This window comes from Oncorhynchus mykiss, chromosome 8 (assembly GCF_057628025.1).
Source record: "Oncorhynchus mykiss isolate SJ-2025 chromosome 8, ASM5762802v1, whole genome shotgun sequence".
NCBI lineage: Eukaryota > Metazoa > Chordata > Actinopteri > Salmoniformes > Salmonidae > Oncorhynchus > Oncorhynchus mykiss.
In genome coordinates this window covers 24,704,627-24,729,114 of record NC_143029.1, presented here as the reverse complement: position 1 = coordinate 24,729,114, position 24,488 = coordinate 24,704,627, and the positions used below count along the sequence as shown (strand labels likewise).

At 45.9% G+C, this 24,488-nt stretch overlaps 1 protein-coding gene across 3 annotated transcripts in view; it reads right to left on the bottom strand.

Annotated features, from left to right (window-relative positions):
- LOC110529652 (mitochondrial peptide methionine sulfoxide reductase) overlaps positions 1-24,488 on the bottom strand; it is a 112,728-nt gene that overhangs the window by 18,872 nt on the left and 69,368 nt on the right. For all 3 annotated transcript variants that reach the window (XM_036985095.2, XM_090243004.1, XM_036985096.2), the window contains 4 exons: positions 23,902-23,970; positions 22,070-22,189; positions 15,292-15,396; positions 10,878-10,984 (listed from right to left, as the gene is read on the bottom strand). In XM_036985095.2, the coding sequence (XP_036840990.2) occupies positions 10,878-10,984; positions 15,292-15,396; positions 22,070-22,189; positions 23,902-23,970 (401 nt within the window). The remainder of the gene's footprint in view (positions 1-10,877; positions 10,985-15,291; positions 15,397-22,069; positions 22,190-23,901; positions 23,971-24,488) is intronic.

Below are 24,488 nucleotides of genomic sequence, written 5' to 3'. Positions count from 1 at the left end.
TAATACCTCAGGAACACACACACACTACTACCTCAGGAACACACACTACTACCTCAAGAACACACACACTACCTCAGGAACACACACAAATTACCTCAGGAACACACACACACTACTACCTCAGGAACACACACACACTACTACCTCAGGAACACACACTACTACCTCAAGGACACACACTACTACATCAGGAACACACACTACTACCTCAGGAACACACACAACTACCTCAAGAACACACACACTACCTCAAGAACACACACACTACCTCAAAAACACACACACACTACTACCTCAGGAACACACACACACTACTACCTCAGGAACACACACTACTACCTCAAGGACACACACTACTACATCAGGAACACACACTACTACCTCAGGAACATACACAACTACCTCAAGAACACACACACTACTTCCTCAAGAACACACACACTACCTCAGGAACACACACACACTACTACCTCAGGAGCACACACACACTACTACCTCAGGAACACACACTACTACCTCAGGAACACACACTACTACCTCAAGAACACACACACTACTTCCTCAAGAACACACACACACTACTACCTCAGGAACACACACTACTACCTCAGGAACACACACTACTACCTCAGGAACACACACACACTACTACCTCAGGAACACACACTACTACCTCAAGGACACACACTACTACATCAGGAACACACACAACTACCTCAAGAACACACACACTACTTCCTCAAGAACACACACACTACCTCAGGAACACACACAAATTACCTCAGGAACACACACACACTACTACCTCAGGAACACACACACACTACTACCTCAGGAACACACACTACTACCTCAAGGACACACACTTCTACATCAGGAACACACACTACTACCTCAGGAACACACACAACTACCTCAAGAACACACACACTACTTCCTCAAGAACACACACACTACCTCAGGAACACACACACACTACTACCTCAGGAACACACACACACTACTACCTCAGGAACACACACTACTACCTCAGGAACACACACTACTACCTCAAGGACACACACTACTACATCAGGAACACACACAACTACCTCAAGAACACACACACTACTTCCTCAAGAACACACACACTACCTCAGGAACACACACAAATTACCTCAGGAACACACACACACTACTACCTCAGGAACACACACACACTACTACCTCAGGAACACACACTACTACCTCAAGGACACACACTACTACATCAGGAACACACACTACTACCTCAGGAACACACACAACTACCTCAAGAACACACACACTACTTCCTCAAGAACACACACACTACCTCAGGAACACACACACACTACTACCTCAGGAACACACACACACTACTACCTCAGGAACACACACTACTACCTCAGGAACACACACTACTACCTCAAGAACACACACTACTACATCAGGAACACACACAAATTACCTCAGGAACACACACTACTACCTCAGGAACACACACACTACCTCAAGAACACACACACTACCTCAGGAACACACACACACTAATACCTCAGGAACACACACACACTACTACCTCAGGAACACACACTACTACCTCAAGGACACACACTACTACATCAGGAACACACACAACTACCTCAAGAACACACACACTACTTCCTCAAGAACACACACACTACCTCAGGAACACACACAAATTACCTCAGGAACACACACTACTACCTCAGGAACACACAAACACTACTACCTCAGGAACATACACACTACTACCTCAGAACAATGAGCGATGTATGAGTAGAGGGGGAGTGAGAGAGAGAAACGGAGGACACCTTGCCTTTCTCTTTAGCCCCTCAGCCCCAGCCTCAGAGGTAATTTCCTGCAGTGCAGTGCCTCACACAGAGAGCTCCCCAATCACTCCCCACGTGGACAATACAATCAAGTCAGCCAGCGGAGCATCCACGTTCAATACATTGACATCAAATTAACCAGACGCTTCCCAATCCACCAACTCCGCTGGTCAAAGCTGAATGGAGAACGGAACAGGATAGTGGCTGAAACGGCTTCATTCTCCCCCGTTACAAATGGCTGTGAATGACAATACTTTGTTCTCGAAGCAGATGAGCAGAAAGAAAACATCTATTCTATGTCAACGTGTTCCTTCCTGACTGAGATTGTCAGAATGGGGATGGGATGTGGGGACATTCACAATGCTCTATAATTGGCTAATTTCACAATGTGAAACATTTAAAACATTTCTAATGAGTCCACCATTGACAGCCAGGACTAGAGTCTACACTATGTAGTAGATGGACAGAAAAGGAGAACAATCTCTCTTATGACTCAGTCAGCTCATTGAGTTTATAGTGGTACTATCCTAATGTGTGGCTGTGTATGAACTTCATGCATGTGTGTGTGTCTTTGTAAATTTGGTGTGTGTGTGTGTGTGTGTTCTACATGCCCGGCTTTGTTCATGTGTGTGTGTGGTCTCTGCTGTTGGCACAGAGAGTGACATCACTGACCTGGCTCCCCTCCCTGGCAGAGCAGGCCCTCTGTCCATCATGATGTTTAGGGGAATGTGATACATACCACTTGCTTTGGTCTTCTGTCGGTACCTTCAGAAACTAAAACGGGAAAGTCTGCATGTGAGACGAGAGCAATAGGGTGGAAATAAGATGGGCTGCTTCACTCCTTTACTAAACTAAAGGTAGGGGATGGGAACTATGAAGAACAGGCCGTAAGTGGACAGCAGGACAGGAGAATGATTGACACTAGTGAGGTAGCATGGCTGTTCACACCCTGAGATGAGATGATGAGATGGGGACAGACCATCACAGCTTCACTGCCATCATAGGAGAGGAGAGATGTGTGTGTGTGTGTGTGTGTGTGTGTGTGTGTGTGTGTGTGTGTGTGTGTGTGTGTGTGTGTGTGTGTGTGTGTGTGTGTGTGTGTGTGTGTGTGTGTGTGTGTGTGTGAGTGTGTGTGTGGTGTTTGAGGCTAGATCTTAGAATGCCCATTGAGAGAACCAGGTAATTGGATAGTGTGTATAATCAATAGCTGTGTAATAATCCTAAAGTAATAGCTGTGTTATTGTACAACCATCCTCGACTCTGAACGACCAACAGCGTGACAGAGGGAGAAAAAGACAGAAATCATTGGAAAAGAGGCCAAGGTTCAGTCTGTAGGTCAACAGGAAGGATGAACATGACAGATTAATCTTCCCAAGGTGGACAGACAAGCTGACAGAAAGACAGACATAATCTACAGTAACCCCAGCAATCACAACAGTCATGTATATTAGAGTCTTCCAACTCTTCCAATACGAGTAAGTGTAATCCAACATCTCCCCCCCGACACCCACAACATCACCCTTATTTACTCAACCTCTGTCCTCCCACCATTTCAAGGCATTATGTCTGAAGGACAGAGAGAGGAGTGGAAAGGAGAGGAGGGTAAGAAAGTTGAGTTTGCTACTAAAGCAATTTCAAGACAGATTTGGCCGGCAGATGGTTGGCAGCGCCGTGTTTGTTAAACCAACTGGTCTGGTGCATTAGGATGTCGGGGAACAGCATGCCACGCCGCTCCATCAAAAATTGCCACAGATGGGGGGGAGGGGTACAGGGGAGGATGGGGGAGGTGGAGGGGACAAGGCCGGGGCCCGCAAGCTGGTCAGGAAATAACGAGAGCAGCTAGCGAACGGAGGGGGAACAGATAATTAGCCCGGCCATGGCCTCCAGTCACTCAGTCATTCCACGAGAGAAGAGAGGAAGATGGGGAGAGAGGAGAGGAGAAGGGGAAAGGGGATCCCTGAGGGTGTGCAGGTGAGGGGCTGTCACAGCTGGAGAGCAACTCCCCATTACCAGGGAGGAGACTCACCTTCACCTCCCACACACACACACACACACACACACACACATATACAGTATACACTGAGTGTACAAAACATTAGGAACACCTGCTCTTTCCATGACATTGACTGACCAGGTGAATCCAGGTGAAAGCAATGATCCCTTATTGATGTCAGCTGTTAAATCCACTTCAACCAGTGTAGATGAAGAGGGAGGAGACAGGGATGTTCTGGGGGCAAAAGCGGGGGTGCAACTCAATATTAGGAAGGTGTTCTTAATCTTTTGTACACTGTGTATGTACTCTCAGGCCTCTTTCCCTTTCCTCCTAACCACCTAGGTTAGTTTATGTCTACCATATCTCCTCTCTAACAGTCCTCTTTCCCTTTCCTCCTAACCACCTAGGTTAGTTTATGTCTACCATATCTCCTCTCTAACAGTCCTCTTTCCCTTTCCTCCTAACCACCTAGGTTAGTTTATGTCTACCATATCTCCTCTCTAACAGTCCTCTTTCCCTTTCCTCCTAACCACCTAGGTTAGTTTATGTCTACCATATCTCCTCTCTTACAGTCCTCTTTCCCTTTCCTCCTAACCACCTAGGTTAGTTTATGTCTACCATATCTCCTCTCTAACAGTCCTCTTTCCATTTCCTCCTAACCACCTAGGTTAGTTTATGCCTACCATATCTCCTCTCTAACAGTCCTCTTTCCCTTTCCTCCTAACCACCTAGGTTAGTTTATGTCTACCATATCTCCTCTCTAACAGTCCTCTTTCCCTTTCCTCCTAACCACCTAGGTTAGTTTATGTCTACCATATCTCCTCTCTAACAGTCCTCTTTCCATTTCCTCCTAACCACCTAGGTTAGTTTATGCCTACCATATCTCCTCTCTAACAGTCCTCTTTCCCTTTCCTCCTAACCACCTAGGTTAGTTTATGTCTACCATATGTCCTCTCTAACAGTCCTCTTTCCCTTTCCTCCTAACCACCTAGGTTAGTTTATGTCTACCATATCTCCTCTCTAACAGTCCTCTGTCTTTCTCCAATCTCTTTGTTCCTAGCCCTGTCATGAGGTTCAGTTGGGCCTTACATCAGTGACTGCTGTCCACAGAAAACAGTCAAAATCTACCCCACCATGACCTGATGGCTCTGTGGATGACACAGTGACACAGTGTCACTGCTGTCACAACCCCTGCCTGGCCCTGGCCATTAAAACTGCAGTGACTCCCTGCTGTCACCTTGAATCAAGGGCACAACTGGTTGCCGTGGTTCCCCCCTAAATCAGATCTACGGTGAGGCCTGTCATCACCTTGACAATAGTCTGTCTGTGGAGCTGCAGCAACCTCAGTAGTTGTTCTGTTGAAAGGCATATTGTGCACAGTGCGGGCATGCACACACACACACGCACACACACACACACACACGCACATGCACACGCACACACACAGCTCAGTTTACTCTCTACGCCATACCATATGAGCTACTAAACAGCATCGCTATATCCTTGTGTCCACATCAATATCTGGCCAAAAAAAATCCCTAACCTCACACAAGAGGCCGGAAAATGATAATACAAGTTAATGATAATATGGAGGTTCATGGCAAACAGCCTCTAGATAGCATGCTAGTTGCACTAGTCAACAGCATTGATGATGTGAGAGTAGAGTTATCCTAATGGTGTGATGGAGAAGTCTCTGTTTTAATGAGGTATAACAGTGGGCAGGCAGGCGAAGCTAGCTAGCTAATTACAGACAGATCTCTCACCCACACTGACAGTCGGCCTAATTGGTGGAGGTGGCCGGTCGTCTCGGCAGCGAGGAGAGGTAAGCAGCAGAACACGTCGTCGACAGCCTCTGAGGTAGAAACCTGTGTATTGTTGACGCACTAATAGATGGGAACAAGCCGGCCATAGCAGAGGTTTTATCTCCAGTCCTGAGAGAGGAGCATGAAATCACTTCAATTTCTCTGAGATGAGGAGAAGGGAAATGTGTGTCAGTCAGTTGTCATGATGTGAATGGTGAATGGGGCACAGTGCTCCCTAGTGTTGGAGAAAGGAAGGGTCACCTTTTGTGTCCTCAGTGTGGAAGTGTAGCTTGGTTTAGGGATGATGAGTTGGGATATGGTGGTGCCGTGAGGTGAGGTGAGACCAAAGATGGTGGATGAATAAAGATAGTTCACTCAGGCCGTTTACCATTGAAAAAAATGGTCAGTTCTGGTCTGCTTAACATGGGTGGATCTTCCATAGACACCAATGTGATAGCAGCTGGGTCTGGTCTGCGTAGTTCATTGACTGTAAGGTAACCAGACAAAACCAGGGAGTTTGATATCTCGTTTCCTCTTCCGTCTCTGCTGAGACTTTGTGTCCGAACTCAGTTTGCTTGACATATAAGACTACGACAGAACCACCTGATCTGGTTTTACAGTGATTATAACAGGAGGACATACAAGAATTTCAATGCAAATATTCTGTCTAAAACATATGGTAAAAATAACATCTAGAATATTTACTAATTTGGTCCCCATTGCAATGCGCCAGTTGCAATATAGATCAAAACAGATGAAAAGGAAGAATCTATAAACGGAAGTATTTTAAGTTAAGCAAAGTGTACACTGACAAGGGGGACTCTCCAGGGGTTTGCAAACAGATATGAAATATTAGAGAGAATGAGAAGCAATTTGCAGCCATTTAGAAATGACTGGAGATCAGAGACATGCATATTACATCTGAAATGAAAAACTCTGCTACAGTACCTCAGCATATTGCTTCAGCCCAGGCAATCTGATTCCAAACCAATACTAACCCCTCAACCCTAGCCTAGAACTAGGTCCAGCTTGATATTTCATTTCCTACACCATCATTTACTGAAATAAACTGAGATGGCAACGACTGTTGTTATTAGACTTGTTATTAGACTTGTTATTGACCGCCATCCATCTATTGGGGGTATGGGTCACTTCTGTTGATCTACTTCCTAGTGGTCCTAGCAGAGGAAGGTCAGTGGAGGGAGACCCCACTGAGTGAAGTGTCCCAGTGTCCCTGTGCAAACTCCTCCCTCCTCACTCTGGATCCCCCTCTCCACCCTCCCACCCTCTCGGTGCAGCTCGCTCGCCCCCCCGCAGTGTGGCATGATGCAGCACCTCAGACGGCAACACTCCGACGCAATAAATATGAATAACCCTGGCCTAAACCCCCCAACGTGGAGAAGGGGGACGCCCTCCCTGTTTCCATCTCCCTCTCCCTGTAACCCAGGAGACAATGAGCAAACAACCCCGCCATATTGACCTTTCACTTTCCATTGGTCACATGCACGTCCAACTATTGTCATCGCTTGTCCCCTTTATCCCTCTACCCTCCCCCTTCCTCCATTGCACTCTCCCTTTCCTTCTCTCTCTCTCACTCCCTCCATCTCTCTTTATCCCTCTACCCCCCCCTTCCTCCATTGCACTCTCCCTTTCCTTCTCTCTCTCTCACTCCCTCCATCTCTCTTTATCCCTCTACCCTCCCCCTTCCTCCATTGCACTCTCCCTTTCCTTCTCTCTCTCTCTCTCTCTCACTCCCTCCATCTCTCTTTATCCCTCCCCGACTCCCCCCATTACGAACCCAGCTGTCAGTCAGAGCAAGCTTTATTAACCCCTTGCCTGACCTCCATTTCATTATGCCGGGGGTCAACAGCTGATTAAAACGCAGCCGAGGTGCCTCTCTACAGATGACCTACAACCCCAACCAAACCCCGCTTCATTAGGACTGCCTGGACCAATCACGGAGCTCGAGTGGTAAAACTGGGGTGGGCTGGAGGGTTGGGCCCTCCTCTGTTTCCATGGCAACAGGGCCGTGCTGCTAGGTTTGTGGTGCGGAGCAGATGTCTCAGCAGGGGGGGACAGCAGACAATGGAGGAAGACGAGAGGACGGGGAGGAGGACAAAGAGGCAGCATGGCCAGCAGAGGGAGTGTGTGAGCGTGTTGGTATTGTCTGTGAGTCTGAGTGTGTGTAGCACACTTTGGCAGAGTGGTGATTGTGTAAGCAGAGGCTGCCACTTTGTGAACATAAACACAGCCAACAATAGCAAATGCTAGAGCAAAATAAACAGGTTTTCAGGTAAGTGCTGTGGCATTGTCTCAGGCCCGTGACCAGGGGGGACATTAGTGGCAAATGGCCTCCTTTCAGCCGAGACAAAACACAGCGAGACGAGCTCCGCTCACAGATGATATGATTGTCACGGTAGACGAGACGTGAACCGGAGAATAAATTAGACCCCCCTCCACAACCAACCGACGCAAATGTCAAAATTCACAGAGGGAGACCACATACACGCACCCAGTAAATGTGTGTTTCATAACACCAGCAAACAACAGGAAACTAACAACACAATATAAACTGTAGCAGCTCATCATGTGCTACTAAAGGGGAGAAATGAAATGATGATTTTCCCTTTATACGTCTGAAACACCTTCAAATGATCTACTCCAGATAGATAGATAGTAGAGGTAGACAGTGTGGGTGTGTGGCAGGCTGCATAGAGAGTGCCGTTATATTAGTTATAACCTAATGCACATAACGTCCCAACACAGACGCTTGCAAATATAAATGAAATCATCCACAATGTGCAGGCCAAAATGAGTTGTAGTAATAACGGCTGTGTTGTAAAGGAGATACTGACAGTAGCCAATATAAGGCCTCTCCTGCAGTGGCTGCTAGGCTGTGGTCCCTGAGTGCTAGGGGAAATGGGGCTCATTTTGATGAGAGACTGGGTCTTGGAGGGAGGGGTAGAGGAACGGGGGATGGGATGGAGGGAGGTGTAGAGGAACAGGGGATGGGATGGAGGGGTAGAGGAACGGGGGATGGGATGGAGGGAGGGGTAGAGGAACGGGGGATGGGATGGAGGGAGGGGTAGAGGAACGGGGGATAGGATGGAGGGAGGGGTAGAGGACCGGGGGATGGGATGGAGGGAGGGGTAGAGGAACGGGGGATGGGATGGAGGGGTAGAGGAACGGGGGATGGGATGGAGGGAGGGGTAGAGGAACGGGGGATGGGATGGAGGGAGGGGTAGAGGAACGGGGGATAGGATGGAGGGAGGGGTAGAGGACTGGGGGATGGGATGGAGGGAGGGGTAGAGGAACGGGGGATAGGATGGAGGGAGGGGTAGAGGAATGGGGGATGGGATGGAGGGAGGGGTAGAGGAACAGGGGATGGGATGGAGGGACCTGGTGTACCCTGGTCAGCTGTGTTATTATCCAGCCATTAGGAGAGGAGAGGCTGCAGTATCTCAGCCTCTCTCCCAGTAGCTTCATCAGCCTTGTTATTACCCAGTCATTAGGAGAGGAGAGGCTGCAGTATCTCAGCCTCTCTCTCAGTAGCTTCATCAGCCTTGTTATTATCCAGCCATTAGGAGAGGAGAGGCTGCAGTATCTCAGCCTCTCTCCCAGTAGCTTCATCAGCTGGAGGCAGCACTCCGTGAAGGAACAAATCCAACCAAAATGCTGCCCCTCCTCCTACTCTCCTCCTCCTTTCCTCCACCTCCTCCGTCTCCGTGGGAGTGCACTCTATCTCCCCGTCTGGCTTCAACACCCCAACCCTGGCCCATGAAGCTGCATGGAGTGGTGTGTTAGCCCGATGAATAGCCCACTGCAGGTCAGGTACAGTGGAAGAAAAGTGAGGAATGGAGTGAAGGTGGTAAGCAAACAGAGAAAATGTGTATGTTGGCAGCAACTGAATATCTTCTTGTTTCTATTAAAGGAAAAGTTAACTATTTAATGTAACTAACCTGATATGAAATGTATTGAATAGCTCCAAGGTTGATATTTCAGGACTGTACATGAAATGGTTCTCAACTCAACTGTGTATGTATGCTCTGTTCTGCCGATGAAGAGGTGGAGCATTGCTCATCCAGACGGATCTGACGCACCTTTCCCTCGTCTTGTCTCCTCGCTGCACAAAGACAGTATGGCAGAACTTCATCTGAATAGAGCAGCTCAACAATAGAACAACGAAGGTGTCCAGACACTCAAGGTCATCTCATCGACACTCTCCAATGAGAGATTCAACTGTCAATAGATACAGGGACATGTCTTTATCCATTACTTGTCTAACATCCTGTGGTTGACATACCTCAGCTTCCATAGGAGAGAAGGGCTGGCTAAATGGAGAGCGAGGCAAGGGCGGAAATCAGGTCACAGAAAGTGGTTACAGAAGGAATCAAGACAAGAGAGAAGAGAGAAGAAAGAGAGAGAGAGAGAGAGAGAGAGAGAGAGAGAGAGAAGAGAAGAGGGAGAGGAGAGAAGAGAGAGAGAAGAGACAGAAGAGAGAGAGAAGAGAGAGAAGAGAGAAGAGAGAGAGAAGAGAAGTGAGCGAGAGAGAGAGAGAGAGAGAGAGAAGAGAAGAGAAGAGAGAGAGGAGAGAAGAGAGAGAGAAGAGAAGAGAAGAGAGAGAGAGAGAGAAGAGAGCAGTATGGTTGTAGCCACCGGAGGGAGAGAGAGAGAAGGAGAGAGAAGAAGGAGAGACCAGCATAGCTCCACTGTAAGCTCATGTTTTCTTTCTTCCTCTACCTGTCTCTCCCTTCTTCTGGAAGCCATGCATGCAGCAGTGTTGGGGAGGGTGGGGTCTAGTGCGGTAAAGCTGCTCCACATAGCGTTGCACCACAGAGATTCTGCTGTTCCTCCCCTCCTGTTTTCTCCTCTCACTAGGGGAATCAGTGACAGCATGCAATCCCTCTCCATTAAACATATGCATTATGCAGGTGGGGTAGGCCGCCTGGCTTTATGCATGTTCCCTGTAAGGTGACGGGATTTGAACCTGGACTGATGCTCGTTGGAAGCAAGCATTTAATGTGACTGGGGGGGGGGGGGGGGGGGGCGTTGTCTATCTCAATGTAAAGCTGGTATAATGTGTTCTGGTATGGGCCATATGGGGTTTTCTGTATTTATTTATTCGGGGGAAAAGGATTTTCTTTCACGTCCAGTTTCTACGGCTTGAACCTCTCGAGAGAACTGATTATTGAGTTGATGTGACTCCCACACACAAAAACTTTACTTTACCTTCTGATAGTCGTCTTTGGAGGCCAGAGCCTGTTCAAGCTGCTCCTGTGTGTATGTGTAAATGGCTGATCGATAGGTCGTTCCAACATCGTTGCCCTGGCGCATTCCTGACAATGAGAGAGAGAAGGCAATGTTGTCTAACTGTTAGAGAATTTACTGGACTAAAGAAAACTCTTTTCACTCAATATAGAGGAAGACATAAACAAAGGACAAATCACACAGAGAGACACACACACACAACCACACTCAGACAGACAAACATACAAACAAAGGGATATATAAACAAAGAAAGAAACGTCCTCTCACTGTCAACTGCGTTTATTTTCAACAAACTTAACGTGTAAATATTTGTATGAACATAAGATTCAACAACTGAGACATAAACTGAACAAGTTCCACACACGTGACAAAGGAGGGGTCAACATCAAAAGTCAACAGTCAGTATCTGGTGTGGCCACCAGCTGCAATAAGTACTGCAGTGCATCTCCTCCTCATGTACTGCACCAGATATGCCAGATCTTGCTGTGAGATGTTACCCCACTCTTCCACCAATACACCTGCAGGTTCCCGGACATTTCTGGTGGGGAATGGCCCTAGCCCTCACCCTCCGATCAAACAGGTCCCAGACATGCTCAATGGGATTGAGATCCGGGTTCTTTGCTGGCCATGGCAGAACACTGACATTCCTGTCTTGCAGGAAATCAAGCACAGAACGAGCAGTATAGCTGGTGGCACTGTCATGCTGGAGGGTTGTGTCAGGATGTGCCTGCAGGAAGGGTACCACATGAGGGAGGAGGATCTCTTCCCTCCACCTCCAAATCGATCCCACTCAAGAGCGTAGGCCTCGGTGTAACGCTCATTCCTTCAAAGATAAACGCGAATCCGACCATCACCCCTGGTGAGACAAACCGCGATTCGTCAGTGAAGAGCCCTTTTTGCCAGTCCTGTCTGGTCCAGCCACGGTGGGTTTGTGCCCATAGGCGACGGTGATGTCTGTTGAGGGCCTGCCTTACAACAGGCCTAAAAGCCCTTAGTCCAGCCTCTCTCAGCCTATTGCGGACAGTCTAAGCACTGATGGAGGGATTGTGCGTTCCTGGTGTAACTCGAGCAGTTGTTGTTGCCATCCTGTACCTGTCCCGCAGGTGTGATGTTCAGATGCACCAATCCTGTGCAGGTGTTGTTACACGTGGTCTGCCAATGCAAGGACGATCAGCTGTCCGTCCTGTCTCCCTGTAGTGCTGTCTTAGCTGTCTCACAGTACGGACATTGCAAATTATTGCCCTGGCCACATCTGCAGTCCTCATGCCTCCTTGCAGCATGCCTAAGGCACATTCACGCTGATGAGCAGGGACCCTGGGCATCTTTCTTTTGGTGTTTTTCAGAGTCAGTAGAAAGGCCTCTTTAGTGTCCTAAGTCTTCATAACTGTGACCTTAATTTCCTACCATCTGTAAGATGTGTCTTAGTTGCATGTTCATTAATTGTGTATGGTTCATTGAACAAGCATGGGAAACAGTGTTTAAACCTTTTACAATGAAGATCTGTGAAGTTATTTTGTTTTTCTACAAATTATCTTTGAAAGACAGGGTCCTGAAAAAGGAACTTTTGCTGAGTTTAAATATAAGGGGACCTAAGCTGAGATCATTTAATTTGCCAACCAACCAGCAGACGGTGCTTGCTCTGACAGGCTCGTCTTATGAACCAAACTCACAATCAACCCTGTCTGTCTGGGGAAAACTACCTGGAGATGAAACCAGACCAACCGCGCTGTAATTTCAATCAAAGTACAGTTCACCTTGATCCATATATAGAAACGGATACAGATACTGCCTGCCTCTGTGTAATTATTCTGTTTCTGGGAGCGGAGAGTATGCTGTGAAGACACACAGTGAACCACACTGATTTTGTTCCCTGACAAAAAGCTCCCATTCAAACACGCAATCATTGGCTAGGTGTTAGAGGACACATTTAGTCATACTGTTGATAGTAGTGTCCTGTTACGATCACATGGAATATGACAGTGAGTCTTATGATATGGGAATCAGTAGGTGTACCTCATCTAGCACCACTGGGCCTGTGAGCAGCACTTCAGAGAGTACTTGGCCTTAGTCTCTATCTGAACCTTCCTGAATATTACATCCACTTTGGGAATGAGGACTAAACTACAGCGGGAAGATATACAGGTACACTGTATTCACTGAGTATAACAAACATTTGGAACACCTTCCTAATATTGAGTTTGCACCCCTTTTGCCCTCAGAACAGCCCAATTCATTGGTGTATGGCCTCTACAAGGTGTCGAAAGCGTTTCACAGGGATGCTGGCCCATGTTGACTCCAATGCTTCCCACAGTCGTGTCAAGTCGATTGGATGTCCTTTGGGGGTGTACCATTTGTGATACACAGGGGAAACTGTTGAGCGTGAAAAACCCAGCAGCAATGTAGTTCTTGACACACTCAAACCGGTGCACCTGGCACCTACTACCATACCCTGTTCAAAGGTACTTCAATCTTTGTCTTGCCCATTCCCCCTCTGAATGGCACACATACACAATCCATGTCTCAATTATCTCAAGGTGTAAAAATCCTTATTTAACCTGTCTCCTCCTCTTCATCTACACTGGTTGAAGTGGATTTAACAGCTGACATCAGTAAGGGATCATAGCGTTCACCCGGATTCTCTTGGTCAGTCTATGTCATAGAAACAGCAGGTGTTCTTAATGTTTTGTACTCTCAGTGTGGGTAATGCATTATGGATGCATATTTGATTTAATCAGGATCTTTCTTTGAGCCCACCATATCAAACCATCAAATCTAAAATAGAATCTTTGAAAAAGTTGAATGAAGGAAATGAACAGTTATATTCTGCACGCTAGGTGCAACAGCAGTATTCTGGAGCCAAACCACTCCGGAAGTAGGTCATGATTCATGACACTGAAGTGACCTGAGAATGATAACGTAGTACTGTCAACAGTGTGGAAGAAAGTCACCAACAATGTGTCTCATACTGTGTGTATTCTACTCTGGGTCATACTGTGTGTATTCTACTCTGGGTCATACTGTGTGTATTCTACTCTGGGTCATACTGTGTGTATTCTACTCTGGGTCATACTTTGTGTATTCTACTCTGGGTCATACTGTGTGTATTCTACTCTGGGTAATACTGTGTGTATTCTACTCTGGGTCATATTGTGTGTATTCTACTCTGGGTCATATTGTGTGTATTCTACTCTGGGTCATACTGTGTGTATTCTACTCTGGGTCATACTGTGTGTATTCTACTCTGGGTCATACTGTGTGTATTCTACTCTGGGTCATATTGTGTGTATTCTACTCTGGGTCATACTGTGTGTATTCTACTCTGGGTCATACTTTGTGTATTCTACTCTGGGTCATACTGTGTGTATTCTACTCTGGGGCATACTGTGTGCATTCTACTCTGGGTCATACTGTGTGTATTCTACTCTGGGTCATACTGTGTGTATTCTACTCTGGGTCATATTGTGTGTATTCTACTCTGGGTCATATTGTGTGTATTCTACTCTGGGTCATACTGTGTGTATTCTACTCTGGGTCATACTGTGTGTATTCTACTCTGGGTCATACTGTGTGTATTCTACTCTGGGTCATACTGTGTGTATTCTACTCTGGGTCATACTGTGTGTATTCTACTCTCGGTCATACTGTGTGTATTCTACTCTGGGTCATACTGTGTGTATTCTACTCTGGGTCATACGGTGTGTATTCTACTCTGGGTCATACTGTGTGTATTCTACTCTGGGTCATACTGTGTGTATTCTACTCTGGGTCATATTGTGTGTATTCTACTCTGGGTCATCCTGTGTGTATTCTACTCTGGGTCATATTGTGTGTATTCTACTCTGGGTCATACTGTGTGTATTCTACTCTGGGTCATACTGTGTGTGTGTATCTTCTTCTCCACTGTGTGTCATTGTGTGTGTGTGTGTTTAAGGTTGTCCAGAGGTTGGGCTGGCCAGCGGAGTTGACGTGCCTGAGGTGAGGAGGGTCAGGTCTAACACAGAGAGGCACATTTCTCTGGGGCCGTGTGTACCCTGTGGACTCACACACACTCACACAGGGTCAACAAGGGTCAAATTAAACACACACTCACAGCGCTGTGTGTGATTAGGTCACACACTCCAGGCACCTCTCTTGGTGGAGCGTGACTCTCTCTCTCTCCCTCTCTCCCTCTCCTTCCCTACCTTCCTCCCTCCCTTCATTCCATAGAACCCTGATTGTAGGCGCTCAAAATGGCGGGCTCATCATTTTGCTATGGATAGCTTAGGGCAGAGAGAAAGCAGTATAGACTTGGTTTAAACTACGGCAAGTTGTTTGGAAATACTGTAATTGTATATAACAGAGGTGTCTGTGTGTGGATGGACAGACAGGGTTTTACCTTGAGTTGGGTTGTGGCTCTCCCAAAACACCTTGAGCAGTTTGGAGAAACTTGTATTCTCTGGCTCCCAGACCACCCGGACAACCTCAGTATGACCTGTTCTACCTGAAGGAGACAGCAGAAGACAGGAGAGACGGGGAGGTTAGGAGAAATAGGCAGAAAGTTGCCCCAATCCACTGGTCCAGGATCAGATATTTCCTTATCCCTCTGGTTAAGATTAGGAGTGGTTTATGATAATCTCATTCTAGCTCTGTGGATAAGTAACCTTGTGTTTTATATCAACTCACTAGAAGCAGCGAAAAGCCTGACTGTGATTGTCTCTTGTTCTCCAGTCCAGTCGTGAGCTGCTGTCCTGGAGGAGTTCTGAATGTTTTAACCAAGAAGAGATCCCCTCTGGCCCAGGGCTCTGGAGGTACAGTAGGAGTGTCCTCCAACCACACAAGCTGGAGACCCAGGACGGGCTGATTGGATAGAGCTGTTTGGAGAACTCTTTCATTCACTCTTCCACTTCTACCTCCTCCTTTCTCTTTCTGTCTTCTCATCTCCTACTTTGTCTCATCTCGCTCCCCACACTCGCTTCCTCCATTACTGGCAGTTGAATATCTAGTGTCGAGGGACATTCACAAAAGTTCACATCTCAATATGACCGAGTAAAACAGTATTTCATATAACGGCCCGCTCTTCTATTCCTAATTCAAGACATTTCTAGCGAGAGGACTTTATTCCACTGAGATTGGTGTGTGTTTAATATCACCTCATAAGGCTGTGTTCTCCACTATCTGCAGCACATCTACAGCTGGGATATTAAAAAAGTAATAAGAACTAACCTGTAGGGTCACTCTCATTACAGACTGACGCTACAGAGGAACTGTACAATAAACCTGATGGAAGAACACAGTGATGTCCTGGAGACAGGAGGAGGAACAAGGGAGTACATGGGACACAACTGATATGGTGTATAATTTTGTACACACACACACACATACGCTCAAATTCAGGAATCAATTCTCCCTCCCTCTACCATTCTCTCTCTCTGTAAACAATTCTTTCTTTCAAATCCATCCTTCCATTGTCTCTCTTTCAGCCTCTCTTTATTTCTCCTTTCTCCTCCATCCGGTGGCTCCCTCGCTCAGCTGGTGGGCCTGGCAGTGGAGCTGTGTGTTCAGGGTGAGCTGAAGGACGCCACACACACACACACACACACACACACACACACACACACACACACACACACACACACACACACACACACACACACACACACACACACACACACACACACACACACACACACACACACACACACACACACACACACACACACACACACACACACACACACACACAGCCATCATCCACTGGCAGCTCAGGGGAGGATGGGCAACACGGCTGCCAGCATGAGGCTCAGCAGAAGTCAGAAGTCCATATGCCACCACTCTCTGCATCCCACTGCACTATATGCATGGGCTGGAGCAAAGAATACGTTACACTCTTTTGTATTCAGATTTCTTTTTCAAATGTGATTGACTGTGATTGACCAACTATGGTGTTCAAAGACAATGAGGACTTGTGACCTCCAGCCCTGTATTCATGTACTGCCCTGTCCTATTTTCTACTGTACACATCCCTCATCCAAATGGTGCTTTCCTCCATTCTCTCTCTGTTTCTCTGTCTTTGTGTCGGTTGTCTGTTCAATACATTCCTGCAACCTCTAATCCCTTGTTGACACAGGATCCCGTTCCAATCTGCACACTGCAGATGCTCTGCTGGGATTAGGGGAAAGAGGAAGGGGTACAGTTATCTTTCTACAGCCACACAGGGCTCAAACCCCCTCACATTGATCTGCAGCCCCATAAGCAGTGAGTAACAGTCAGTAGCAGTCAGACAGTTAGTAGCAGTCAGTAACAGTCAGTAACAGTCAGTAACAGTCAGACACAGTTAGTAGCAGTCAGACACAGTCAGTAGCAGTCAGACACAGTCAGTAACAGTCAGTAACAGTCAGTAACAGTCAGTAGCAGTCAGACACAGTCAGTAACAGTCAGTAGCAGTCAGACACAGTCAGTAACAGTCAGACACAGTTAGTAGCAGTCAGACACAGTCAGTAGCAGTCAGTAACAGTCAGTAACAGTCAGACACAGTCAGTAGCAGTCAGTAGCAGTCAGACACAGTCAGTAGCAGTCAATAGCAGTCAGACACAATCAGTAACAGTCAGACACAGTTAGTAACAGTCAGTAGCAGTCAGTAACAGTCAGTAACAGTCAGACAAAGTCAGTAACAGTCAGACGCAGTTAGTAGCAGTCAGACACAGTCAGTAGCAGTCAGTAACAGTCAGACACAGTTAGTAGCAGTCAGACACAGTCAGTAGCAGTCAGTAACAGTCAGACACAGTCAGTAGCAGTCAGTAACAGTCAGACACAGTTAGTAGCAGTCAGTAACAGTCAGTAAGTCAGACACAGTCAGACACAGTCAGACACGGTTAGTAGCAGTCAGTAACAGTCAGTAACAGTCAGACACAGTCAGTAACAGTCAGACACAGTCAGTAGCAGTCAGTAACAGTCAGACACAGTTAGTAGCAGTCAGACACAGTCAGTAGCAGTCAGTAACAGTCAGACACAGTCAGTAGCAGTCAGTAACAGTCAGACACAGTTAGTAGCAGTCAGTAACAGTCAGTAAGTCAGACACAGTCAGACACAGTCAGACACGGTTAGTAGCAGTCAGTAACAGTCAGTAACAGTCAGACACAGTCAGTAACAGTCAGACACAGTCAGTAGCAGTCAGTAACAGTCAGTAACAGTCAGACACAGTCAGTAACAGTCATACACAGTTAGTAGCAGTCAGACACAGTCAGTAGCAGTCAGTAACAGTTAGTAACAGTCAGACACAGTTAGTAGCAGTCAGTAACAGTCAGTAACAGTCAAGACACAGGCAGTAACAGTCAGACACAGTCAGTAGCAGTCAGGAGCAGTCAGTAGCAGTCAATATCAGTTAGTAGGAGTCAATAGCAGTCAGTAGCAGTCAATAACAGTCAATAGCAGTCAATAGCATTCAATAACAGTCAATAGCAGTCAATAGCAGTCAGTAGCAGTCAGTAGTATTCAATAACAGTCAATAGCAGTCAGTAGCAGTCAGTAGCAGTCAGTAACATTCAATAACAGTCAATAGCAGTCAGTAGCAGTCAATAACAGTCAATAGCAGTCAATAACAGTCAATAGTAGTCAATAGCATTCAATAGCAGTCAATAACAGTCAATAGCAGTCAATAGCAGTCAATAGTAGTCAATAGCATTCAGTAGCAGTCAGTAGCATTCAATAACAGTCAATAGCAGTCAATAACAGTCAATAGTAGTCAATAGCATTCAATAGCAGTCAATAGCATTCAATAACAGTCAATAACAGTCAGTAGCATCCAGTAAGTCAGTAGCAGTCAGTAACAGTCAGTAACAGTCAGACACAGTTAGTAGCAGTCAGACACAGTCAGTAGCAGTCAGACACAGTCAGTAACAGTCAGTAACAGTCAGTAGCAGTCAGTAGCAGTCAGTAGCAGTAAGACACAGTCAGTAGCAGTCAGTAGCAGTCAGACACAGTCAGTAACAGTCAGTAGCAGTCAGACACAGTCAGTAGCAGTCAGTAACAGTCAGTAACAGTCAGACACAGTCAGTAGCAGTCAGTAGCAGTCAGACACAGTCAGTAGCAGTCAATAGCAGTCAGACACACACAGTAACAGTCAGACACAGTTAGTAACAGTCAGTAGCAGTCAGTAACAGTCAGTAACAGTCAGACAAAGTCAATAACAGTCAGACACAGTTAGTAGCAGTCAGACACAGTCAGTAGCAGTCAGTAACAGTCAGTAACAGTCAGACACAGTCAGTAACAGTCAGACACAGTCAGTAACAGTCAGACACAGTTAGTAGCAGTCAGACACAGTCAGTAGCAGTCAGTAACAGTCAGACACAGTCAGTAGCAGTCAGTAACAGTCAAACACAGTTAGTAGCAGTCAGTAACAGTCAGTAACAGTCAGACACAGTCAGACACAGTCAGACACGGTTAGTAGCAGTCAGTAACAGTCAGTAACAGTCAGACACAGTCAGTAACAGTCAGTAACAGTCAGACACAGTCAGTAACAGTCAGACACAGTCAGTAGCAGTCAGTAACAGTCAGTAACAGTCAGACACAGTCAGTAACAGTCATACACAGTTAGTAGCAGTCAGACACAGTCAGTAGCAGTCAGTAACAGTCAGTAACAGTCAGACACAGTCAGTAACAGTCAGTAACAGTCAGACACAGTCAGTAACAGTCAGACACAGTCAGTAGCAGTCAGTAACAGTCAGACACAGTCAGACACAGTCAGTAGCAGTCAGTAACAGTTAGTAACAGTCAGACACAGTTAGTAGCAGTCAGTAACAGTCAGTAACAGTCAAGACACAGGCAGTAACAGCCAGACACAGTTAGTAGCAGTCAGACACAGTCAGTAGCAGTCAGGAGCAGTCAGTAGCAGTCAATAACAGTTAGTAGGAGTCAATAGCAGTCAGTAGCAGTCAATAACAGTCAATAGCAGTCAATAGCATTCAATAACAGTCAATAGCAGTCAATAGCAGTCAGTAGCAGTCAGTAGCATTCAATAACAGTCAATAGCAGTCAGTAGCATTCAGTAACATTCAATAACAGTCAATAGCAGTCAGTAGCAGTCAGTAGCAGTCAGTAGCAGTCAGTAGCATTCAATAACAGTCAATAGCAGTCAATAGCAGTCAGTAGCATTCAATAACAGTCAATAGCAGTCAGTAACATTCAATAACAGTCAGTAGCAGTCAGTAACATTCAATAACAGTCAATAGCAGTCAGTAACATTCAATAACAGTCAGTAGCAGTCAGTAACATTCAATAACAGTCAATAGCAGTCTGTAGCATTCAATAACAGTCAATAGCAGTCAATAGCAGTCAGTAGCAGTCAGTAGCATCCAGTAAGTCAGTAGCAGTCAGTAACAGTCAATAGCAGTCAGTAACAGTCAGTAACAGTCAGTAGCCATCAGTAACAGTCAATAGCAGTCAGTAACAGTCAATAACAGTCAGTAACAGTCAATAGCAGTCAATAGCAGTCAGTAACAGTCAGTAACAGTCAGTAGCAGTCAGTAACAGTCAATAGCAGTCAATGGCAGTCAATAGCAGTCAGTAGCCGTCAGTATTAGTCACTAGCCGTCAGCAGTTGTCCGTAACAGTCAGAAACAGTCAGAAACTGTCAGTAACAGTCAGTAACAGCCTGTAACAGTCAGTAGCAGTGAGTGGCAGTCAGTGAGCTGAGGCAGGATTTCAGCACCACCAGATGAACAGCTCCTCACCTCAGCGCAGTACCCCGCATTCTACATTCTACAGGGCAGTTCCACTACTGCCAGAACAGAAAACGAATGATAACAAAACATAAATAAAATGAAACACGCGCACGCACATACACACACAGTCTCACACACACACACGTTTCTTTTAGTATCGTTGAGGGACCAAACAATTGGTTCCCATTCAAAATCTTATTTTCCCTAACCTCTAACCCCTAACCCTAACCCTTACTCCTAACCCTAATTGTAAATACTAATCCTAAACCTAACCCCTATGCCTAAAATAGTATGTTTCCTTGTGGGGACCGGCAAAATGTCCCCTCTTGTCCAAATGTTACTTTCTTTACTATCCTTGTGAGGATTTCTTGTCCCCACAAGGATAGTAAAACCAGAAACACACACACACACGCACACACACACACTGCCGAGGGCCCAGCCAAGTCTGTGAAGGTCAGTGCTGGTCATGAGGGTTCAGACAAAGCCCTCAGTCCTCAGAGGAACACCCAGCAGAGTTTTATGATGTTACCTCCTATACCCAGAAAACTACATTCACACTGAGAGCAAAATCTAATTTCCTAAATCCTAAATCCCTCAAAGCAGGATGGAGATACAGTGGGTGCATCTAAAAATAATACAGAGACAGCTGACAGTGTTTGGATAATGCCCCAAAACACCCAACTCCCATTATCGCAACGAAAGGAAAACTGTAGAGAGCAAGTTCACTGTCTGAACCACGTCGACTTTCTTCCACCGCTGATTTGGATTCTCATTTCCAAACCTATTTTTTATTCTCCATTTCAATAGACAGCTCAAAATGACACCTACTGTAGCTGCTGTGTTACTAAGAGGAGGGAGGCAGAATGAGGACATCCATCACAGAACCATAGAGCTACTGTAGTGATGCTCCTCCTGGTGGATTTCTCTAGTCACACACTGCACACAAACTTAGAAAGTAGAATACAGACAGATACTGGTGTGTACCAAACAATGGCCTTACACACACTCCTTAACTGTCAGGATCATTAAACACACAAACACACACACCATGCTAGACCGCGGTCAACCATTTGTGGCAACCTTTTCCCTGCTCCACTAGAAATGGGGCCTGTGGGATTCCATTGTGTTTTCATGGGCAGGTTGTGAGAAAACTAAGAGCTGAATACTGTCAATATAAACACCTCTGCTACTGACAGTAGTACAGTAGTATCTGATAGGAATGTAAGGACATTCATTAAATACGTGTAGAAGTCGATTTAACATGAGGAGATGATCAACACGTGCATCATTTATGAGGCTGGATAGTGTGTTACGCACACAGAGTGTGGAGGGCGGCTTATGACACACAATAGTCAAAATAGTGAATTATTGCGAGCACGCTGTTTGTTCTACAAGCATTTGGACATTGTGACAGTGTCAGGGGCATTGTTGATAGCTAGCTATGTTGAGTGGTACCTGTGCAGGTCTCTTCATAGGTGGGGTTGGGGGTGAGGCCTCCAGCATAGCCCACTTGGGTGGAGTAGACCCCCTTCTGCTTCCAGAACTTCCTCTCTGCTCCCCAGAAACAGCCCATCCCTTTAACACAACACACCTTAGTCAGAAACAGACCCTCCCTTTAACCGAACATACTTCTGTCAGAAACAAACCATCCCTTTAACACAACAGACCTCATACAGAAAGAGACCATCCCTTTAAGACAAGACAGAAAATACTTGTGACCTTGAGACATTAAGTTCACAAATGCATAGTTCTGAGATATTGAGCATCAAAGTTTTAACATTCCAGATCTCAGAACTGTTTTGTTGTGAATTCTTCTTTCATATCCCATTAACGTCCTCACGTACCTAAAGTGCAGAGTATCACAATCCTGAGACATTTGTAAATCAGTTTTTTTAAGGGAGTGCAATTGCAGATAGAATCTTATGGCTCTGAAATGTCCGTCTGGGTTCAGCCAGATTGTAGCTATTTGAATACATAAATGATAAAATAACACTATATTACCAGAACACATCATCAAATACATTAAGACATGTATTATGGTCATCAGATGAATTGCGGTCAACACTGAACAATGATGTGACAACAACATTTACTTTCAGATTTCTGCCTGTTGTTTTTTGCTTGTGTGCCATCATTGCTGACTAGACTAGCCCAGACCATACCTAGAGGGAGATGGCAAAGACGTGTTCTGATTAGTCCGTCTGTATTTCTTCAGGTTTGTGATTGCATTGCAGATAGAACCTTATAGTGCCAAGTTTAAATGGGTTTATACAGATAGGACCTTACAGTGTCAAGTTTAAATGGGTTTATACAGATAGAACCTTATAGTGCCAAGTTCAAATGGGTTTATACAGATAGAACCTTACAGTGCCAAGTTCAAATGGGTTTATCCAGATAGAACCTTATAGTGCCAAGTTCAAATGGGTTTATACAGATAGAACCTTATAGTGCCAAGTTTATATTGGTTTATACAGATAGAATCTTACAGTGTCAAGTTCAAATGGGTTTATACAGATAGAACCTTATAGTGCCAAGTTCAAATGGGTTTCTACCGACAGAACCTTATAGTCCCCAAGGTCTCGATCTCAGTTACCAGCTTTGGAGGGATAATGGGTGGGTCGATGGATGATAAGGTGGAGTGAATAAAATACTAAACAGTGTTGATTTCATTACCTGTCTTAGGTGTGACATGAATACAACAGCCCACACTGATACAACACATACCATGTGGGAGTATTAACACAAGGTAAGGCTGAACGCAGCTAGTCACTGGCACAGTGACCAGGGGGGATAGAAGGGAGGCTCAAGTCAAGTCAAGGGTAACTGGCACCTTTTAAGGCTGTCCACGGGGGGATTTGTGATTTGAAACGCTCGACCGGTAACAAGAGCATGTAAGACTGCTTTAAAACATGCTTATTTGTACACAGGCCCGGGAGATAAAGAGGCTGATTTCTCTGCTGTCTGTCCTGATGGATTACACAGTTTGACTCCCCGAATGGAGAAAAGAGGAGCTGAACTAATGCATTCTATTAAAGAGATCCTAATCACCCCCTGCAATTAATCTCTGCACCCCTTCCTCCTACCCATCCCACCCCTCTATTCTCTCTCTTTCTATCTTCTTTTTGTTTTTCACTTATTTTTCTGAACCTAACTGAGTATCGGGGGGGGGGACTAATTACACTATACTGTCCGGGTGTCATCCTCCCCTCTTTCCCCCTATCCCCTGCTCCCTCTCTCCTCTCCCCCTCCCTCCCGTACTCCCCCCTCTTCTCATACGCATCACTTACCAAACATAGACATCTGAAGTCCCTCGGGGAATGGTGGAACAGCCCTGTTGCCGTTGACGTCGTGCTTGGCTGTAGGACACACAGAGAACAATGGAGAAGGTCTCTGTCAGTCAAACACACTACCACCAAACAAACGCTTACACACCGACACACTCACCAGTGATACAATAATGACCGGTCATTGTAAGATAGTCTGGTCTATCTCTGGTGTGGAAGGACTGAGGAGGGATTGCTTTTCTTGCATTGGCAGTAGCTATCCCCTTCCATACGAGGAGCACCATCACTAGAAACTGATGTGTTGTCGGGCATGACTGCAGTTGGTTCTATTCCAGTAAACTAATTACCCAACACAAAGAGGTACTTTGCCATCACAAAATAAAGGCAGTGAAAATTCACCTGTGGGGGGTTTTGCAGCTTACGCACACAATGACCCATTTAAACACTCCCATTCATCCCTGCATGATTTCATAGCAACTGGAATCATTGAAATCAACTGACAAAGCCAGAGGTGGAAGAAGTCCAATTAGGGCTACAGAGCCACCTGGCTGAGCTAATGTATGTATGTATGTATGTGTGTGTGTGTGTGT